General features: G+C 44.6%; 1 protein-coding gene across 2 annotated transcripts in view; it reads left to right on the top strand.

The window, feature by feature from the left end:
* Positions 1 to 3067: 3067 nt before the first annotated feature.
* Positions 3068 to 19826, top strand: part of FGD5 (FYVE, RhoGEF and PH domain containing 5) — a 101874-nt gene continuing 85115 nt past the window's right edge. For both annotated transcript variants that reach the window (XM_074602703.1, XM_074602702.1), the window contains exons 1-2: positions 3068 to 3225; positions 13362 to 16293. In XM_074602703.1, coding sequence (XP_074458804.1) covers positions 3213 to 3225; positions 13362 to 16293 — 2945 coding nt within the window. In that variant the 5' untranslated portion in view covers positions 3068 to 3212. The remainder of the gene's footprint in view (positions 3226 to 13361; positions 16294 to 19826) is intronic.

The following is a 19826-nucleotide window of genomic DNA, read 5'->3' as shown; positions in this document are numbered from 1 at the left end:
TCCACTTGTAATACAGATCATTCCCCATTATTTTTGGAGAAGGTAAGAGGATAAACTGACAAATTTCAAGCAGTTCTTTTATGCTTCTTATTTGCATTTAGCTATAAAGCTCCTAAAACTTTTTATCATTTCAGTACAGGAAATTATACCCTGGATTGTCTTTTAGACTGCCAATAAAGAGAATATAAGCCTTTTGCTTACTAAATACACTTTAGATTTTTTTAAGATAGTGATCACTGCACAGATGCTTTTTTTTCTTTTTCCCTATTGCACCCAAATTGTCGCTTAATTGCCCACGCAACAGAGTCCTTGGGGTCCAAAATTAGTCTGAACATGTCAAGAATGTATTCCTTTGTGAACAGCGCAATATCTCGTAGCAGCGCAAGTGTTTCATTTTTAGCCAATACAAACCAGTTCAAAGTTCAAAGCAATCCCATCTGATGAAGGAGAGCAGTCGAGTCGGCAGCTCCCGGAGATACCTTGGCACCCTGCCCTTTGCGGCAGGAAGAGGTTGGGGAACAGGCGGACGGAACTTGGGAGAAGCGCTCACCCTTTCCAGAGCCAGGTCACAAAACTGATGGTGGGGGATGCTGCCCCTCGGCCAGCCTCCGAGCTACTGGCATAACGCTGGCAGCAGGAGTTGTCCCCTCGTCATTAAGTACAGGGTTCTGCTGGAGCATTCAGCTCCTTTCACAGAACATGGGAGAAAAGAGTCATTCTTTGCTCCATGAAATTTTTCACAAATTGGTTGTTTGGACCAAAACCTATGAAGTATCATAGTTCTTTGCCCTACAGCAGAGCAAAAAGGAAATAGAGTGAAGTGGACGTTAGAAATAGCACAGCAACTACAAGACCACCTGCCCTATTTGCAGAATCTCTTTTGCAAAGGCTTTGTTTTGCTAGGAACATATTTAACCAACATTTTTCCATTATGTATCTAGGTGTGAGGGAACTTTGCTACCTAGACTTTTTCAGGTTATGAGGAAAAAAACCCAAATTCTGAAGCCCACATTCTCAGTTCTTTGATCAAAACATGTTTCTTTCCTTCCTGCTGCCCGCTCCCCTACTGCTTTAGTATTTTGCAGCTGTTTAAACCAAAGAGTTATTCTCTTGGCAAACATATGTAAGGAGATTTTTCCAAATCACCTGTACCGTGCCTGATTTTTTTACTTGTGCTTTCTTTTCCACTGTGTCACATAAACTTTTTCCCACACTTCGCAAGCCCCTAAATCTGTATTCTTGAAGCTGCTTCAGATGATGCTTTCTATTGACATAAGTTATCTGGGTTGATTGACACAGACATCAAGGCTGCAGGTGGCAAGAATAAATCAGGGAGCAGTACATGAAGATGGGAGAAGGCCAGATGACTGCTGGCCATAGCGGGCAGGGAAACCCATTTCATTCCATGCACCAGGGCACGCACCAGGCGTGTTATGCTATGTGGGAATATGGATGTCTTTCCATCTCCTCATCTACATCAGTCAGAGTAGTGATGAAAGAGCTGATCTTTCAGCTCAAAGAAACCCATACAGGATTGCAAATGCTTGCTTAGAGGTGTAGTGATACAACCAGGGTTCCCTAGAGATCCAGAACCCAGCATTTCCAGGTACCAACCTCAGTGGGAAAGACTCAAGCCCACAGAAAGAAAGGTTTAATTCCCATTTCCCTCACTGCTTGCTTTCTCCCTTCAGAGGTTTATGCACTAATGTGCAAGGCACTCTGCACCCATCAGTCACAGTGAGACAGCATTGAAAGGTCAGGAAAAAGAGCTCTGTACTACAGAGCATTTGCCAGCAGGATAATATTAGTTATTAGGTACTTTGCAAAAGCAGAACTAACAGCATCTAAAATGAAGTTGCTCTGGATGGTGTCAGCAATAGTCCTGATTTCTGTGGGATTCAAAGTGTCAAAGCAGGACCTGGCTGCTTCACACACACCCTGGCCTGGACACCAGGCAGGTACAATGTGCTGCTTCTCTCCCTCCCCAGCCTGCGGGCACGCAGGGCTCTGAGCAACCGTCCTGCCCGGGGGAGGAATGGCCCCTCTCTGACTAGGGATGTGACCCCTGGGGCAGTTCAGCCCTCCTGGGGTTTCTTTGCCAGGGGCGGGAAATTTGCAATTCGCGCTTTCTGGCGTGAGCGATACCAGCTCCACTGGGAAAGGTAGCAGGGCTATATTATGCCTCCATTGAGAGGAAGGGGGCGATCCAGCCTTGTCTGGGGGTTAGTGCTGCTGCCAGCCCGAAAACAGGGAGAAAGGCCCAGCCACGGGGTGTCGGCGTTAACTGCATCGAGCCAGGGGCTGGTTTACAGGAGAGGGGAGAAGCCAGCAGTCTGGGGCTGTCTGAGACTGCTCTGAGAAGCGTGGTTTGTATGCGAGGGACCGTTCGCGGCCTCCCTGCGCTCAGAGCCCGCTGCCGGCAGCAGGTGCTGCCGGCTCCGCAGGGATGCTCCGGGGCGGGGCGGGCTGGAGGGAGCCGCGTTCCCTGGGGGTTCCTGGGCAGGGGCGGTCGTGTCCTGCGGGGAATGGAGCGGGTGGGTGGGTGGGGATGGGGGGGAATGGATTGAGGAAGATGGATGGAGGGGGGGAAAGGATGGAGAGGAGGGAAGGATGGACGGTAGGAAAAGGATGAAGAGGGGGAAAAGGATGGAAGGGGAAATGATGAAGGGGGAAAGGGTGGATGGAGAAGGCGGGAGGGGGGATGGAGACGGGGGGAGCAAGGACGGCGCAAAGAAGGACCGGGGGCGGTGGAAAGGGAGTGGGGAACACGAGCGGGGCGCAGGCGAAAGGGGCCGGAGCGGAGGGCAGCCCGCCGCGCCCCGCAATGACGCGCCCCGGGGCACCCGCGCCGCCCCGCACCCTGCGGGCTCGCCCCGCGGCGGGGGCGCCCGGCCCGGCCCCGCCCGGCCCCGCCCGGCCCGGCCCCGCGCGCCGCCGGCCGCCGCCACCGCCCCCGACGGGCCGCGCGCGGGGCAGGGCGGAGGCGCGCGCGGCGCTGACCGCCCCCGAGCCGCCGCCGCCGCCCGCCCGGCCCCTCCGCCCCGCGCCCGCCGCTCCGGCCCCGCCGCCCCGCGCCCGCCGCCCGCCTGCGCTCCCCTGCCCCGCGGGGGCTGTAGGGCCGGGCGCGCCCGCGAGGGGCGAAGGCGGCGGCGGCCCCCCGGGACCATGCGCTGAGCGCCCGGGGCAGCCAGGGAGCAAAGTTGCGGTGGAAGATGAACAACGCCGGTAAGTGCGCCGGTCCGCCGGGGCGGCTCTCCGCCTCCGGACATCTTTTCCCCGGGGCCGGCGAACGCCGGGCGGGCTTCCTTCCTCCGGTACCGGCAGCCTCCTTCCCTCGGGCCGGCACACCCCTTCTCCGGGGTCAGCACCACCGGGACGGCACCCCCCACCCCCCGGCCGGGCACTGCTCCTCCGGGGCTTGCACCCACCCCCTGCCCCGGGGTCCCTTCTTTGGGGCCGGCGGCTCCTGGGCCGTGCCACCGGGGCTGTCGCCTCTCCTCCAGGCACCCTCCGCCTGGGACTGGCCCCGCTCTTCCCCCCGCCCCGGAGGAGCTCACGGGCTCCCCGCGGGGCACCGCGCACCCCGGGGCTGTGCCTGCCCCTTCGCCGGCCCCGCCGGGACCGGACGAGCCCTGGCGAGGCGGGGGGTTCCGGGGACAACCAGACGGGCAGGTCGGGAGGGCTGCGCCCGCTCTTCCCTCAACCCTTCACGAAGCCCCTGGGAAATCTGCTGGGACTTTCTTTTCAGAAAGTCTGTTTTCGGGGAGGTAATGTTTTTTGCAGAATTTTCCCTCCAAGACAAACCCAAACCCTTCCCCTTTCCTTCTGTTAACTTCCCAGAAATTTTCCTTGATGGAAACTGGGAAGATGAAAGAGATAAGATGAGAAAGAAACAGATATTAAAGACAAGACGTTCAACAGTTAAACATTAGAAGTCGTCACTGGAAAATTGAAGCAACCTTTAAATTCTCCACCAACATTTTCTGATTTTCGGGGGCGAGGCATGTGTGTAAAAAACCATAATATTCCAGGAAACAATTATTACTAACTCTGGAGTTATTTAGAAAAATCTAATGCTGCACCTAGAATTAAAGAGGAAGAGAAACAGTCCCTTTGTGTTAGCCCTAAAATTTTCCACTGTGTTTCCTTGTTCCAGAAAGTGAATGTTGCTGGGTACCTCACTTGCATGGGTACATCCTGAAGCCCAGAGATTTCACTGCTAGATACCTTGCCCTACAACTGTCATGTGTTGGGAAACTGTGAATCATTGTTTGCCAAAGCACAGGAACATAGGATTGGAAAGGATCTCTTAGGTCAGACCCAGCCCTCTGCTGTTCTATCAGCATGTAATAGCACTCCTCTGAGTTTAAAGCAAAAGGTTCTCTTTCCCTGTGAAGCGGGGGTGAGACACTCTCCTACCCAAAAAGTGGTGACATTTCCATTCTATTTTCTGATCCTGTCTGGGCTGGGCTCTGTCCTTCCCAGGAGACAAGCTCATTTGAAAGTTAAGTGAGCCAGCCAAAAATTGCTTTAGCCGTGATGCTCCAACCTCTCTTTCTTCATCTCTCCATTATTTAAAACAGACCAGCTCTAATCTGATCCTGTTGTCAGGGGAAGTGCAGTGTAAGGAATATCAGATGTATCCATTTGTAAAGACTTACATTTTATGACCAAGAATGTAGGACTGAATGGGACTACCTTCATTATCAAAAGCAGTACCCGTTATTACAGAACACAGTGTTGTATTAGTCCTTTTATTAATTAATCAAATGATGCCTTAAACCAAAATTTTTTAGGTAGCTTTCCTGCTATTCCTCTCACAAAACTGAGAGCCTTTTACCATTCCTAGTTCTTCCAGTTTCCAGACCAGATTCATCGCCATTTATTCTTGTGATTACATTGTCCTTTTGCTTAAAAATAGTTCTTTTCCTCCTCTGGTGTTTACCTCCAGGTTGTATTTATAGAGTGCTCATATCCCTTCTCAGCCTTTGTTTTGTACATTCACACAATGCAAGGAATGTCTCTCCCATCAGTGCAAAGCAGAACTTCCTACTGAATCTGAAGGAGAGGCGCATTTATTAACTGGCAAACTCAGGGACCAGCATTAGCGATCTTTGTAGTACAGTGAGTAAAAATACCGGCACTTACATAGCGCCACTAAGCAGAGTCGTATGTGCGGGCATATATGGCAGCCTTGATCCCACAGAAGTTAAAATAATGACAGACAGAAAACAGGAAGGGAGATACGGATTATCCTCAGAGATGCGGAACTGATATGAACAGAAAGATGAAGCAATCCACCCAAGGTCACAGGAAATCTGTGGTAAGAGACAAGAGACAGACCCCCGTCTCCCAGCCTCATACATAGGGCCTTCCAGCCGTTCAGTACCGCCCATAGGAAGAATGTACAGATGTTAGACTCCAGATTGTTCAGAGGTGTAGGCAGACTAGATATTCTTTCAGCTGCTACTGAAAGTGATATAGGAAAAGCTGCCATATGTACCTGTCAGAGAATTTTAACCAACATCTTCTTTGGCTCCTAGGAAGTAATGTACATTCACAGCAGGTGAATGTAAGCTGTCTGCTGCAGTGTGAACTCCCTGTTGTGAAATCACAGCCGAATTGGAAACATCACAAACACTCACAGTTACATGAAAAAGAAATACATGCCAGTAGTTTAGAACCAAGATGTGTTCCAGCCCATGACGGGGGGGTTGGAACTAGATGATCTTTAAGGTCCCTTCCAACCCTAACAATTCTATGATTCTATGATTATTTAACTGTCATGTACGTGTGTTTTTTCGTAGTCAGGCAACCCAGCCCTACGAAGACTTGTATGTACAGTCTGCTAGAGACAGTGAAAATGCCGGAGAATTTTCAGGATCAAGATTTTTTGGTGTTGAAATTAATCCTTTACTGATTATATGGCCTTTAGATTTTTCCCTTTTCCCCAGCAGTGTTTCTCTTTGGGATGTTATGCTGTTGTATTATATTTACAGATAGCTGTAGTAAAGTTATATAGTAAGAGAAATTTGTAAGCTATTGACATGATATCCCGGAGTCATAATGCATCGATCTAATCGTAGAGGATGGATTCCACTAACTGTACAGAACAGCATTTTATTTCTGCAGAGTGGTATGTGCTCTGACAGCCCAGCTGTTAATACTTCATGAAGATTTGTAAGAAGTCAAAATTCCCATGGGATAGTAACTTCTGACTATAGGTCTGCCTTCACACTAGTGGAGCCTAGTACAGAGTACAAAATGCAAAGTACTTTTGATCACACATTTGAAGAACATACACTGATAAGAGAGGATAGATGTTTTTCAAAAGTATCAGACTTATGCAGAAGCTGAAATACCATTTTCATAAATGTGCGAGGCATTTAGGAGCCAATGACCTTCTGGCTTTGAACAGGACCTCAAGATCTCAAGTGCCTAAAGCCTCAATTCTCAGAAGACACTTAAGTATCTAATTCCTGTTCAAGTCGAAGTGGGAGCTGATACCTAAATCTGGACTGAGGTCCCATTTGAAAGGAAGACGTCCACTCCTACGTCATTAGAGGATCCTAGTCTAAATACCTTTTCCATTTCAAGTGACTCCCATGCAACTGTTTTCATTTCTTATGTGACGTTTGTCACTTCAAACTTTCTCTGACAGTGTGACCTAAGTGATGCATTTACATGCTGTAAACCAAAGAGAACTACTTTTGCGGAGAAAATTGCAACATTAATGACATCTTGGTTATTTACAGTACATCCTGGGGTCCTACCAGTGACAGCACTGGTGTTTTATGAGTTGAACCCCTCAAAGGGATTATGCTTTCCTTGTAAATCATGCCACCTCTTCTATTTAATCTCCACCGTATTGAAGCAGGTTACATGGCTTATGCTGGATACTTAATTCAGAATGACATTAAAATGGCTTATCTACATAGGCAGCTTCAACACACCCTACCTCTCTGACTTGGACAGCTGGCAGAATTGTAATTACAGGTTGGAACCTACAGCTTCCTGTACTGGAAATGTAATAAATGAGTTTTAGGAGACACTGTGCTTGCCTTGCCTTACATTCCTGGCAGCATTACTGTAGTGGTTGGTGCCCATATTCTGGCCAGGTCCAAAACCAGCTCTTCATCTGCAAAGAAGAGCTGTCCGTTTCACTTACAGTGAAGCTCCGTGTGTTATTTTGATAGGAAGTTCTGCCTGCCGTTCTCTCAGAACAGTTTCTTCTCTAAGGAGTAAGCACCATGGTCAAAATATAACCGCATGTATTGGATGAGCCAAAACAGACACAGGCACAGAATTCCCACTCTGTCCTGCTTTATAGGAACTTGGTGGTGTTTTGGTAGCTGAAGTGTGGAAACTTCTGCCTTTGACTGTACCGTACAGTCACACTTTTATCATGAGTTTCTGGGTTCGTGCAGCACTTGGCACACATGGCTTTTGCCAACAGTATGAGCTCTTAGCACTGTCACGCTCTGATGCGAGAGGGAGCGTGAGCATGATGGCTGCTGGTATAGCATAGATTCTCTGTTTCATGTTGTTGCCTAGTTCATAAAATAGCAATGCTACCATGGAATAACTTCTATCCTTCCTGGTCCAAATAATTTTTATGTCTATAATAGTGTTTTGCAAGTGACATGTAAATGAATTCCTATATTTACTGCTATTCTTAAGGTTGCCTATTCTCATTTCCTCAACAGTGGGACTTTGCTTGCTTCAAATAGGGAATTTGATCCCAGTCTTTGGAAGAAGTTACAGATTTGCTTGATAAAGGCAACTGTATAGATGCAAAGACATACACTGATGTCTCTGTAGTATTTTAGTAGCACGTTCTGATTTAAGAGAAAAGCATTTATGTAACAAATAAAGTCTGGGTTAATTAGACTGAGGACTGGCTAATTGCAAGTAGCAAATCTCTGTGGTAGTTATCTCTGTAACATTATCAAATGGTGGTATGCGTAGTGCTGGGACCAGGATTATGTTGATACTGTCCAAAACTTTCCTTGGTAGGAAAGCAACTAGAAGAGTACCGGATGACAAAGTTCATTTTGTGATGGAAAGATTGGTGAAAGGGTAATTAACAAAGCAGGCAGGGCAGTTATATAAACAGATCTGGATCATTAAGTTGGATCCATTCAAACAAATTACACATAATGCATATTATAAAGCTATCAGTCTAGAGACAATGAACAGGCAACACAGCCTTGGGAACAATTTGGAGGTCATAGTGGACAAGGAAGTCAACCTGATACAGTAACAAACTAATGGAGAATAGTGAGAACTGAGTCTAAGAAAGAACTGATCTCCGTAGACAGCACCATCGTCACCTACTCTGGAGTTCTTCCCATAGGTCTGCCCCATGTATTTTATAGGGGCTATTGGAAAATTGGAAAAGGTTCAGTAAAAATCCAGAAGAAAAGACTTCAGGAAAGGTGAAATTGTCCAACTGCAAAGATTTGTTTATGAGTTCGTTTGATTAGTTTACCAGAAAGAAGAATGTACCGCGACATAGCTGTAGGGAGGTATATGTCTTCCCTAGAGAAATACTGAATAATTAAAGGGTCTTTAACCCAGTGGGAGAAACAATAACAAATGCTGGAGATAGAAGCCAGGCAGCACTAACTGGAAATAAGGGCTTCTTTATTTTGAAAATGAGCAATTCATTAGAGGAATAAGATAAGGGGGATAGTAAGGTATATACTCCACCTTTTGCTGTCTTCAAACCAAAGCCTTCTAGAAGGCAAGTTTTTAACTTTATTCTGATATGTCTGAGTGAAATTATACAGCTCCTGATTGGAGCTGAACGAGACTTTCTGATGCCCCTGTCTGGATATTTTCCCTCTACCTCCTGTTTCTCAGGCACTTTCCATCTGTGCATTTCAATCCCTTCTTCCCAGGCAGAAGCGGTGACAGACGGGACTTGTGTGTGTTGGTTTTCACTGGGATTCTAGGTTTGGTGCAGTCTCATTCCACTGTTGCAATGTGGTCTCTCCGCCTGCATTGCCACTTCCATCTAAAAGCTCTGCAGATCCCTGAACTATGCAGTGCATTTTTGTCCTCTGTTCTGTGTCTCCCATTTTAACATATGTCTGAGTTGAATTAATGCCAAAGGCATGAAGAAAACACAGGTCCACAAAAGTCTGTTCATCACAAAAAGCTACTTCCAGCATCTTAAGAGATGTCTGAACTGGATTGTGGCACCAGCCAAGGCTGAAACTAGTATCTGCACTGTGGAGCCAAGTCATTTATTGGGCCACCATCAAAGACCATGGGCCTGAGACATGTCTATAAATATCCCTGCAAATGTGAAACCTCATTGTTTAATTAGGTCTTCACTCCAAAACCAGCTGCTTGATGGGGTGGGGTGGGGGAGGGGGGGGTGTGTAGGTATGGTCCCTTGTAAGCCTTAATTAAATTCTAGACTAATTCCTAAATCTGCAGAACATTTGAAAGTGGTGGGTAGTTGCAGTGGTTCAGGCAATACCACACAACAAAACGTTTATTGCTCCAAAGAAACACTGGAACAGCGAAGGCTGTATGGCTTGATTGCCATCCCAGGAGAGCTGCTAAGCTCTGTTCGCCGCTTAGAGACTTGGAGGGGAGGAGAGTAACCTAATTTCATGGGGGCCATGGCAGGAATGAAAGCATGCTGAAATGCAGGTTTGCCTGAGGGAAGGTGGGTAAGGAGAGGAAGCGGTCCTTGTCAGTACAAGGAAGCACTGAACAATAAGGGGAGGAGCAGGCTAAAGAAATTCCTATTCCCCAGGAGTTTCCTTTTAAGCACAAGGTGGGTGTGTCTCCCTTCAACATAAAACACATCCTAAAATAAACATGCACAATTATTTGTGAACATACACATTCCTTATGGTGCAATGTTGTTCTGTCTCCATTTAGAAGTTACAGCCAGAACCTTTCAAGTGTATCAGACAGCTAAGGAAGCAGAAATTGAAGCAGAATGAAGTTGTCCTGATAAAAGGCAAACAGTGGTGCTTTCTTTTCAGTAATTGTTTGGGTTATTTTTTAAACAAACATTTTTACTCCTTCTGCCGCCTCCTCCTCCCGCCCCCCTCCCCACCCCAAAAAAAAAAAAAAAAAAAGGAAAATTGTTTAAGGAGCCTCATGAAAGGCAAGCTCAACAGATCAACACACAGAACAGTTAGGAAGAAACTATGGAAGGAATCACTAGTGACCAGCAGCTGGCACAAGCGGTTAAGAGAAGGACAGCACAATGCCTGTTATTACCATACTATGAACAAGAGTCCATTACCATAAATTCTCTTCCACTAGCAATGTTACTGAAGGGAGCAGAAGAAAAAACTCAAGCTTACTTGATTTCTTTTGCTATAGAAAATTATCACTGGAGGGAAAGTGAGTAACTCTGTTTAAGCTTTTTTTTTTTTTTTTAAGTTATTTATGCATATTTAGGCATGGTTATTTTGCATAAAGGAAATGAGCTCATTACATTATTTTATTTAAAATTTGCTTATAAGACAAAGCTTGGGAGATCCTGGCATTCTTTACAGTCCAGTCTTTTTCTCATTACTGAGTGTTTCAGTACAGACACTCTGTCTGACAAGAGCAAGGATGAGAATGCAGGGATTGTGTTCAAGCCTTGTCACATCCCAGGAATGGAGCAGGTATATTTGTGTCCTACTCTTGGACAGACATTCCTAGGAAAAGCCAGGCACTGCAGGAAGTGGCATAATACCTCCAAAGTGATGCTTCTTCCTTGGAGCTAGTCCTAAAAATGCCTCATTATGGTGGTAAGGGGTCCATTGCTGATTTCTGGTGGGAAAGGTGTAAGAACTCAGTTTTAGCTAATAAATTCATGCATTTTACTACTAGAAAGTTAGTTTAGGATGTTCAGTTGTTGCAATAACTGATTTAAAAATGCAGATCTGGCTGGGGAGCCAGGCTTGCAAGATACTCGGCCCACTTCTGTTCCCTCCCTGTTTTTAACAGACAGCAGTTTTCAGCACTCTGCAGCCTTCAGCTGCTGCAGACTTGCTGCTGGCTGCAACAGAAGCAACAGTACTTCAGCGATGCTGAAGTGTTTGGCACATAACGTTTCCGAAATAATCTGGAGGGAAAGATTAGCTACCCCCCCATTCTGTGATTTCAATAATTAGACAGATGCCCTACAGCTCAAAGCAGCAGTGGATACTGTGAAACAAGAGTACACACTGCAGTACTGGAGGCTGGTGAATAGGCACTTCTCTCTCCCTCCTGTTCCACGAGTTGTTTTAAGGCTCCCGCACATGAAGCTGGATCAGATAAAACCCCAGATACAGAATAATTTTTAATCGGTATATGTGATAAGGCACCTGATTAGAACAGACTTTTCAATCCTAGGCTGAGCTGAGCTCACTGACTCAGTTTTTAACTTGGATGAAATCTCTCTGGTGTCTCATAATTCTAGAAAGACTTTTCTGACTACATCAGAATGCCAAATTGTCATAATCTTTCTGAATATTGGAATAAATTTCAGCAAAGTTAAGAAGATCAGAAGAAACAGCCTCTTATACCTTACGGAGTCTAACCAAACAAATATGCCAGTATTAGTTCAATACAAATGACTCCAGTTGGATTAAGATAACAATAAGAAAAGTGCATGACACCAAATATCAGAACAATCAGTGAATCATTTTTAAGCAGTTTGCATTCAGTATTACTTTATTCTTAGTATGGTGTCCAGATGTCAAAAGTCTGCCTTCCAAAATACTCAAAATATAACAGTACAGTAACTACACTTCCTGAAATTTATACCATGATTTAGGATAAGATTTCACATAGGAACCGTATCCTAAATGGTGTCTTTTGAGATGCTGTTCCCTTATTTCCCATGTGTAGGGCATGAAGATTTTGCACAGAGAATTGTTCCTGTATCTCTCATGGTGAAATAGTTTGTCCTGTGCTTTTCCTTACAATGGAGAGCTCCCCTTTTTCCACTAAAATGTGTTAATTAAAATTATAAAAAGAATTAGAGATTTCTGATTGATTAACCATGTAATTACCCATTGATGGCTAGGAAACATGAGGAAGAGCAAAACCCGTCTCTTTCCTTATTACCATCTGCAACCATTTGGTGTGCTGGCTTCTTCACACCACATATTTCATCTCATCTAAAATCTCCTGAGGAAGGATCCCTATTGTTGCCTATTTATGCAGCCTTTCAGCATTTCATTTAGTTATTTAAAGAATATTAATTTCAGGACCAAGGCAGCTGGAAATGGCTGTGGCATGTAAACTGTACTGTGAGTAAAATGGCCATATATGACTTAATTCGTCTAGCTTCCATCTAGCTTATTGTCAATCTGCTTGAATTCCCCTACATGTGTGTCAGCACTTCCACTAGAAATAGTTTAGAGACCCTGGCTGGCCTTATTTTGCAAGATAATTCACTTTTCTACAGTATATTTTGATGTTCAGAGAAGATTGTACCTGCAAGGGATGCTGGCATTTACAGGAGGATGGAGGATCTTTTGACTAACAAAAGGTCTGAAGAAGCTATAGTGTGAAAACGAAACTTAAGTTTAAACCAGTAACTCTTCATGTTTTGGGTTGAAGTATTTCATTTAGTGCATTATAGCTCAGCTACATAGTCAATGTAAAGTATTACCCAAGCTTTTAGTAAACCGTCTTAGCCCTCATGATTATGTTTGACAAACAAAATGTAGCTCCATATTTTGTTACCACGGTAATGGCAGATGGGAAGACTGTGTCTGGGCACCAGGTGTTCACTTCAGTTTCGCTGAGTTGAGTTAAACTTTGATCTGTTGGTAGAACTAATTTTGTTCAATGCTGAAATTCTGCAAACTACATATTGAAATGAAACTCATTGCTACAAAGTGTTTGTACTGTGTTATAAGAACAGCTACTATGGCTGAAAGGCATTTCTTTCTTTGCAGTGAAACGCTTCAGCATCATTGAATCAAAGTGTTCATACTTAATCTCGGGGCAAACAGATTCCTGGGGCAGAATCAAATGGTCTCTCATGTCGTTAGTACTTCTGAGTGCGGGAGGTGTCACCCATCCATAGGTATCTGTGTACAAGATGCCCTTGGCTCTGCAGCTGTACATCTTTCTCTCCCCAAGTGTGCAAGGGCTGCATCTAGTTCAGTTCAGTTCAGTTTTGACCTTAAACTGCATTCCCTGGAGTAGCTCCAGTGCCACGTGGAAGCACGGTGCATATGCATTGCTCCTTCAGTTCTCTTTTCAGAGCTGAGCAATTTATTGGCCGGACTCCTTCTGCATTAGAAGTCACTGGTATAAGATGAAGTCTACTGTAGGATATATTCTACTGACTTTAATAGGAAACCAAGATAGCTAACATGGCTTTTCTCTCTTTTCTGCAGAAATCACAAAGCCACCACTAGCACCGAAACCAAAGATTATCGGTCATCTTTCTCCAGTAGCTGTCTCCAAATTTTCTCCTTCACTGCCAAGGGCTGATATTCTTCATAACTCGAACTCTATGTCTAGGGGTCCCAAACCACCTATTGCTCCCAAGCCAAAATTCTCAGCGGACACTGAGGGCAAATCCAGTGTTTATACCAACAATAACTTAAATAAATGCTCAAATGGGAAACTGGTATGTCTTGATGGAGAGCTGTATGAAGGAAACCAATGCAATGCTGATTGCACAGAATCTGAGACAGATAATGAATACATTGTAGTTCCTGAAGCTCAGCTGACCAGCAAAGACTGTAATGACTTGGAACATGAGCATGATCAGAACCTAGATTCCTCTGTGGAAAATGAAGTCTCGGAAACTCCAGAAGAAGTAGAGGAGGAAGAGGATAACATTGCTAATGATGAGGATACCAGCAATCGAGAAGTCACCGAAGATGAGCACCATAACTCTTCAGATATTGTTGAACCAATGGAACCAGACTCTGAAGAGTCAACCAGAGACTGTGACCAGTCCGAAGCACTTTGTGAGGAGTCCTCAGATGCCCCTGATAGGCATAATGATGCTTCCAAGAATGTAGATGAAGATGAGGATGTTGTAAGTGATTGTAGTGAAACCAAAAACAAGGAGGAAACTTCTAACAACCTGGAACTGGACAATAGTGATTGTAAGACTGACAGTGATAACATTTTGCATGAAGATGAGGAACTAGTGGGTGATATCTCTAAAGATACTGTTGTAATGCCACTACCTGGAGATGAGTCAATCCCAGGTAATGAGAAGGCAGGGCAGGAGGAAGAGGAACTGCCTGAGATTTTAGAAACGGGAGATGGGTGTCTGGCACATGATGGTGACCACAGTGTGCATGCAGAGCTTGATTTGAACATGGAAGGGGAGTTAGAAAATAATGACTGTGCAAGCCCTGGCATGCTGCCTGATGAGGCCAGTGAAGAACCAGCTCCTGGCTTAGAACCGCCTGAAGATGGACCCAATGCTGAAAATGATTTAGGAGAGTCCATCCATCAAGCAGCAGCTGAAGAAGAGGAAGCAAACACAGATGAGCATGATAATACAAACACAGGAAATGCCAGTGATGGCTGCCAGATCACTGAGAGGAGAGGGGAGGAGAAGTCATCAGAGGTAGCCTGTGAAACAAGCAAAGACTCTGTCAAAGGGGAGGAAGAAACAGTGAATGCAGAGAATATGGATGATGGCTGTCAAATTGCTCCTTGTGAGAATGAATGTGGTGAGGAAATACCCACGGAACATTCAGATGAGAATCTTCAAACAGAAGGGACCTCTCTGGATGAAGATTGTGTCGTTTCTGATAGTGTACCTAGTAGTCCAGAGATGGACCCAGAGCTGGAAGATGTGACTGTTGAAGAGCATAGGGAAAGCATTGTGGAAACCTCTAAGTCAGATGAGCTGCAACTTGAAGACAATGAGGCGGAAGCAAACACCTGCAGCAAAAGTGTCCCAAGTCAACAGGTCCCACTTGAGGAAGAGTTAGAAGTCTGTAAGCATGGCAAAATGAATGTAGAATGTGGGACCAAACATGTCTTGCATGAAAATCTAGCAGTCCCTGAAGTGGTCATTGTGCCTGAAGAGTCAGAGGAAAGAGAAACAAGCAGTGATTCCTTAGATGACCCTTACGTGCTTCCCGCAGAAAATGAAATTGCTCATGATGGGCAGACTGATTTAGGAGCTGATCACAGTGAAATGGACGAATTAGGCATGGATGGTGAAAACAACTTGCTGCCCATTGATCGTAAAAGCATTGTCACTAGAACACGGTCGCTCTCTGGGAAAATGCCGGGCTGTGTCCCAGAAACAGTTCCGGAAGAAACTGGACCTGAAACTGATGTACCATCTTCCCGCAATGGCCGTGGGACAGATTTAAGCAATAATTTATCTTCAGTGGAAGGAAAACCAGTGGAAGCCAACAGGACATTACCAACCAAGTCAAGATGTTTCATTCTATATCCTCGATCTTACTCTGTTGAAGGGAGAGAGATACCCGTCTCTGCTTACAGAGAAAGTGATGGCTGTGTATTGGATGATGGTAGAATAAAAAGGACAGAAGACAATTTGTCTTTGCCTTGTGTCAATGGTTCCTCAGGTAGTTTTTCCCAGAGAAATCATCTTTCATCATGTGGCGTATCTACTCCATCCTCAGTTGTTGATATACCACCTCCTTTTGAACTTGCCTACATCACCAAGAAGCCAATCACTAAAAGTTCCCCTTCACTTTTGATAGAGAATGACTCACCTGATAAGTATTCCAAGAAAAAGAAATCTTCCTTTAAGAGATTCCTCACTCTAAAATTCAAGAAAAAAAATGAAAGCAAAGTCCATGTAGATGTTAATGTTTCCTCTTCAAGGTCCTCATCAGAGTCTAGCTATCATGGGCCTGCAAGGTTGATGGACCTGGACAGGAGGAGCCTAAGTAGCTCACCTCAGCTAAAATCACATGTGGGGAAGCTCCGTGCATCTGAGTCTCCCTCAGCTGTTCTTTTCTATAAGGATGGTAAAAGGAAAGGAACGCCCAAGTCCTTCAGCAGGAGTGTTTCAAGGGTGGAATCCTTTGAGGACCGCTCCAGACCTCCTTTCATGCCACTCCCATTAACGAAACCTAGGTCCATTTCTTTTCCCAATGCTGACACGTCTGACTATGAGAACATTCCTGCTATGAGCTCTGATTATGAAAACATACAGATTCCTCCTCGAAGACCCACCAGAGCAGGAACTTTTACTGAGTTTTTTGAAGATCCCAGCAGGGCATTATCTGCTGCTAACGAGAATGACGGCTATGTGGATATGAGCAGCTTCACTGGCTTTGAGAGCAAGCAGCAAACCACAGACCAGGAGACAGAAAGGTACTGTAATAAATTATTGTGTAAGACCTGCTAGCCTTGGCCAAATGGGCAAGGCCTCCCCTGCTAGGCACTGTAGGCAGATCCTCCATGTCCCTTGGCTTATACCCCCTCTCAGGAAATGCTTAACAAGAAAGATTGGAAGAACACAAGATAAGCCTTTATCCGTGAAAAAAAAAAGACACCAAATTAACTCTATACCTCGTAAATGTACACTAGCAAGCCCAATGGATCTGGATCCTATGGTTTACAGATACAAACCAAAGAACATTTAAAAATATTTGGTTTATCCAATGGATCTAAATTTTGTGGCTTGTGGGGTGGGGAGATCTCGCTTTGTTCTTCAGTGAGAAAGGTTTCCGACTTCTTGACGGAGTGAAACGAGAGCCTATTTGCTGGAAGGGGTACTGCTTCATTTTTTCATTCCTGTCAATTTCTCAAAGCAACAATATATATATAATTTATCTTTCAAAGTATATCAGTTAAGTATAGACCAGAAAATCCCAAATCATTAACTAATCAGACTAGACAATTAATTTTAAAAGTTGCTGTAAAGCCTATCATTATGGCGCTTTGACAGTGCTGCTGATTTATAAATGAATTAAATAGCTCTGTCTGAAATCATATGCATTGCTAACATTAATAATGATCTTTCATCCCATTCCATTAGATTATTTGCAAACAATAAAATGTCCTTTTCATAGTTACATAGGAGCAATGCACTCAAGACCTTTGAATTTGACTCTGTCGTCAGATTATAGCATACAATCAGTGGAGTGCAGAGATGTAAATAAGAAGTGTTTTCCACTAAGTTCATGTCAAACAGGTAATGAGAAAACAGGGTGCAAAGCAAATGAATGAAAAGGAATGTCTTTAATACGGTTGCATTTTGTTAGATCTGTGTGAAAAAGATAAACATCTTAAAAGCAAGGTTTTCATGTCCATTTTCATACACCATTCTTCTAAAGATATAATACTCCTGTTTCTTTGCAACATTTGTGTTTTCTGGTCCTCTCCCCCGTCATTATGAATGGAACAAACCATGGGCTTTTCACACATCCCTCTTTTGATATTTCAGACTTGGGGAGTAGAAGAACTTTTCTTTAACACCTCTGAATTGGTCTTGCAAACTATTTCTAAGACAGGAATGATGTACTGTACAGTGCTTTGTCTTTCTGAGAGAGGCAAGAGTCGTCAGAGGCGGGGGAGGCGAGTACGACATGGGGAAAGAGATTGCATCAATGTTTAAGCTGTGGATCCAAACGTGCCTGAAGCTGAGGGGTCTGGGGCACAGGCCTGTGTTTTAGCTCTTTGGAGACGTTGGCTGTGAGGACACAGGCCTGTGGTTTAGCTCTTTGGAGACGTTGGCTGCCTACAGCGCCGGGAGCCCCACTGGTGCTGACGCTGGGACATGCTGGAGTACAGGGCAGCTTCACAACGCAGCCAGCCACGTCCCGCTAGCAGGGCTCGGCAGAGGCTGCGTTAGCCGGACCTGAGGGCCTGATAGTCACACTGCTGTCAGCGGTTTGCATGGCGCCCAGCACACTGACGTTCGCTCTTGGAAAAGCTGGCCAGTTCTTTGTGTCCGTGAAACGCCGCCCATTTTAGGTAGTTCTTGAAGAACCAAGTTAAAAATATTAAAACTACGTCAATTGCTGTGACTTGGGCCCATTTATGAACTTCCTGTGGAAGCCTGTTGTTTCAAGAGGAGAGCCAATCCAAACTGGTTCAGGAAGTCTCAAGGTCAAGGCGTGAACATAATTTTTCAGTCTGCTGCTTGTTGTGCATGCAGTTTTTGCTGCTGGGGGAGAAATGAAGGCTGGGATCCTGAACAACCCCTTTATCAAGATAACTGGGGTGGAGGGGAAGAGCATCAGGCAGACAGCAATGAACATACATTGCTGCTGAGATAGCTATTATTTGCTATATTTGTCAGGATGTTTTGGACAAAGACATGCCTGAAAAGCTTTGATGAAATGTAAATGGGTAATACACGTATAATGGCATAATATATTTGGAGAAACAGTGTACGGTCTAATCGTAAAGCAAAGCAAATTGTACAAGTACATGTACATGAACCTATTTACACATGCATACATGATGAATAGACATGGATGTTTTATTTCCTGCTGAAGCAGTTCTGCCTAAAATATCTCTCAATGGATTTAAGCTTTCTAATATGAATACCTATCAAACACAGCTCTACCACAACCACACAGGGACTCTGAACTCCAGCCTGCTCATATCCTGAGGCTTATTTCAGCCATTTGAGAGTACAAGTGTGTTGGATTAAACGCTTGCAATACGTGAGACTTGAGCCCGTGAACTTCTCTTTGGTACATTCACCTGCAGAGCACTGGTATTTAGCATCTGCTGATCCCTTATGGAATTGCTACATTTTTGATGAATGGCCAAGTACAACTCTTTTATTACATTTCAGAGAACAGAATGTGAGACTGCTATAAAATATTATAATAATCTGGGAACCTCCACTACTGTGTGTGATTGGGGAAAAGCAGGGCGGGAGGGGGGCTTACAGAAATTGACAGATGAGAAGATTCACTGTTTAATTTTCTTGCTTAAAAGGAAAGACCATGTGGAGTAGATTTAAACCAATAATTTCTAATTAGAAGAAATCACGTTTATAGACAAAGTCCAATAACAAAAGTGTTCTAGAAATATATCTTAACTTAGAATTACCATTGCCAGAATAGAACTGGGAATATTGCCCCCTGAAGGGCAGTTATTGTGTATCCCCCAAATTTAGCTATCTGGTATTAATAATTAAACTCTGATTCGGGTATATGACAATATAGATCATCATTAGCCTTCTGTACAGTGTAGAAATAATGGGACATAAGTGGAATTGCATAAAATTCTCCTGGTCTTTCCCCAGTCCACATAGCCTGAATCAGGCTCAATTTTCATTTGCTTCTGAAAGTCACTTTCTAGCTCCTTTTCTCTGAAGAGTTGCACTACAAAGTGTAAAGCAACGCAAACCAATTGTTCAGGCTGCAAGCAAAAGACAGCTGCGCCCCACCTCTGGGACAGTACACTGTAACCTATAGCATTGCCTTGACCCTCAACAGCTATAAGTCAGAGCAATTTCACCAAAGTTACTGGCTAAACTTTCTGTTGGAATTGAAGTATTCTGGCACGTGTCTTAAAGAATAGCTTCACTAACCCAGCTTGACCTTCAGAGCATCAGCCATGCATATGGCAGCGTGATAAACATCAAGGGGATGGGAAGGACACTCATTTCATAGTCTACCACAGTATCACTTCCAGTGCTTTTAGGAGAGAGGGAGAGAGTCTTTTATCAGGATTTAGATAACGTCAAGAAGATGGCATAGGTTGGGTGTTTTCAGAATTTCATTTCCCCTCTTTGCTTCCTACTTAGAGTCCAGAATTTGGACTTACCAGGTTTGCCAAGTCTCAATCCTTCTATCTACTAAGATGCTCAAAATTCAGAGAGGAAAGAAGATAGGGAGAAGAGAGGAATAAAAGGAGCATACCTGCAGTTCCACACCTAATCC

Source organism: Larus michahellis, chromosome 10 (assembly GCF_964199755.1).
Source record: "Larus michahellis chromosome 10, bLarMic1.1, whole genome shotgun sequence".
NCBI lineage: Eukaryota > Metazoa > Chordata > Aves > Charadriiformes > Laridae > Larus > Larus michahellis.
This window is presented reverse-complemented; position numbering and strand designations above follow the sequence as displayed.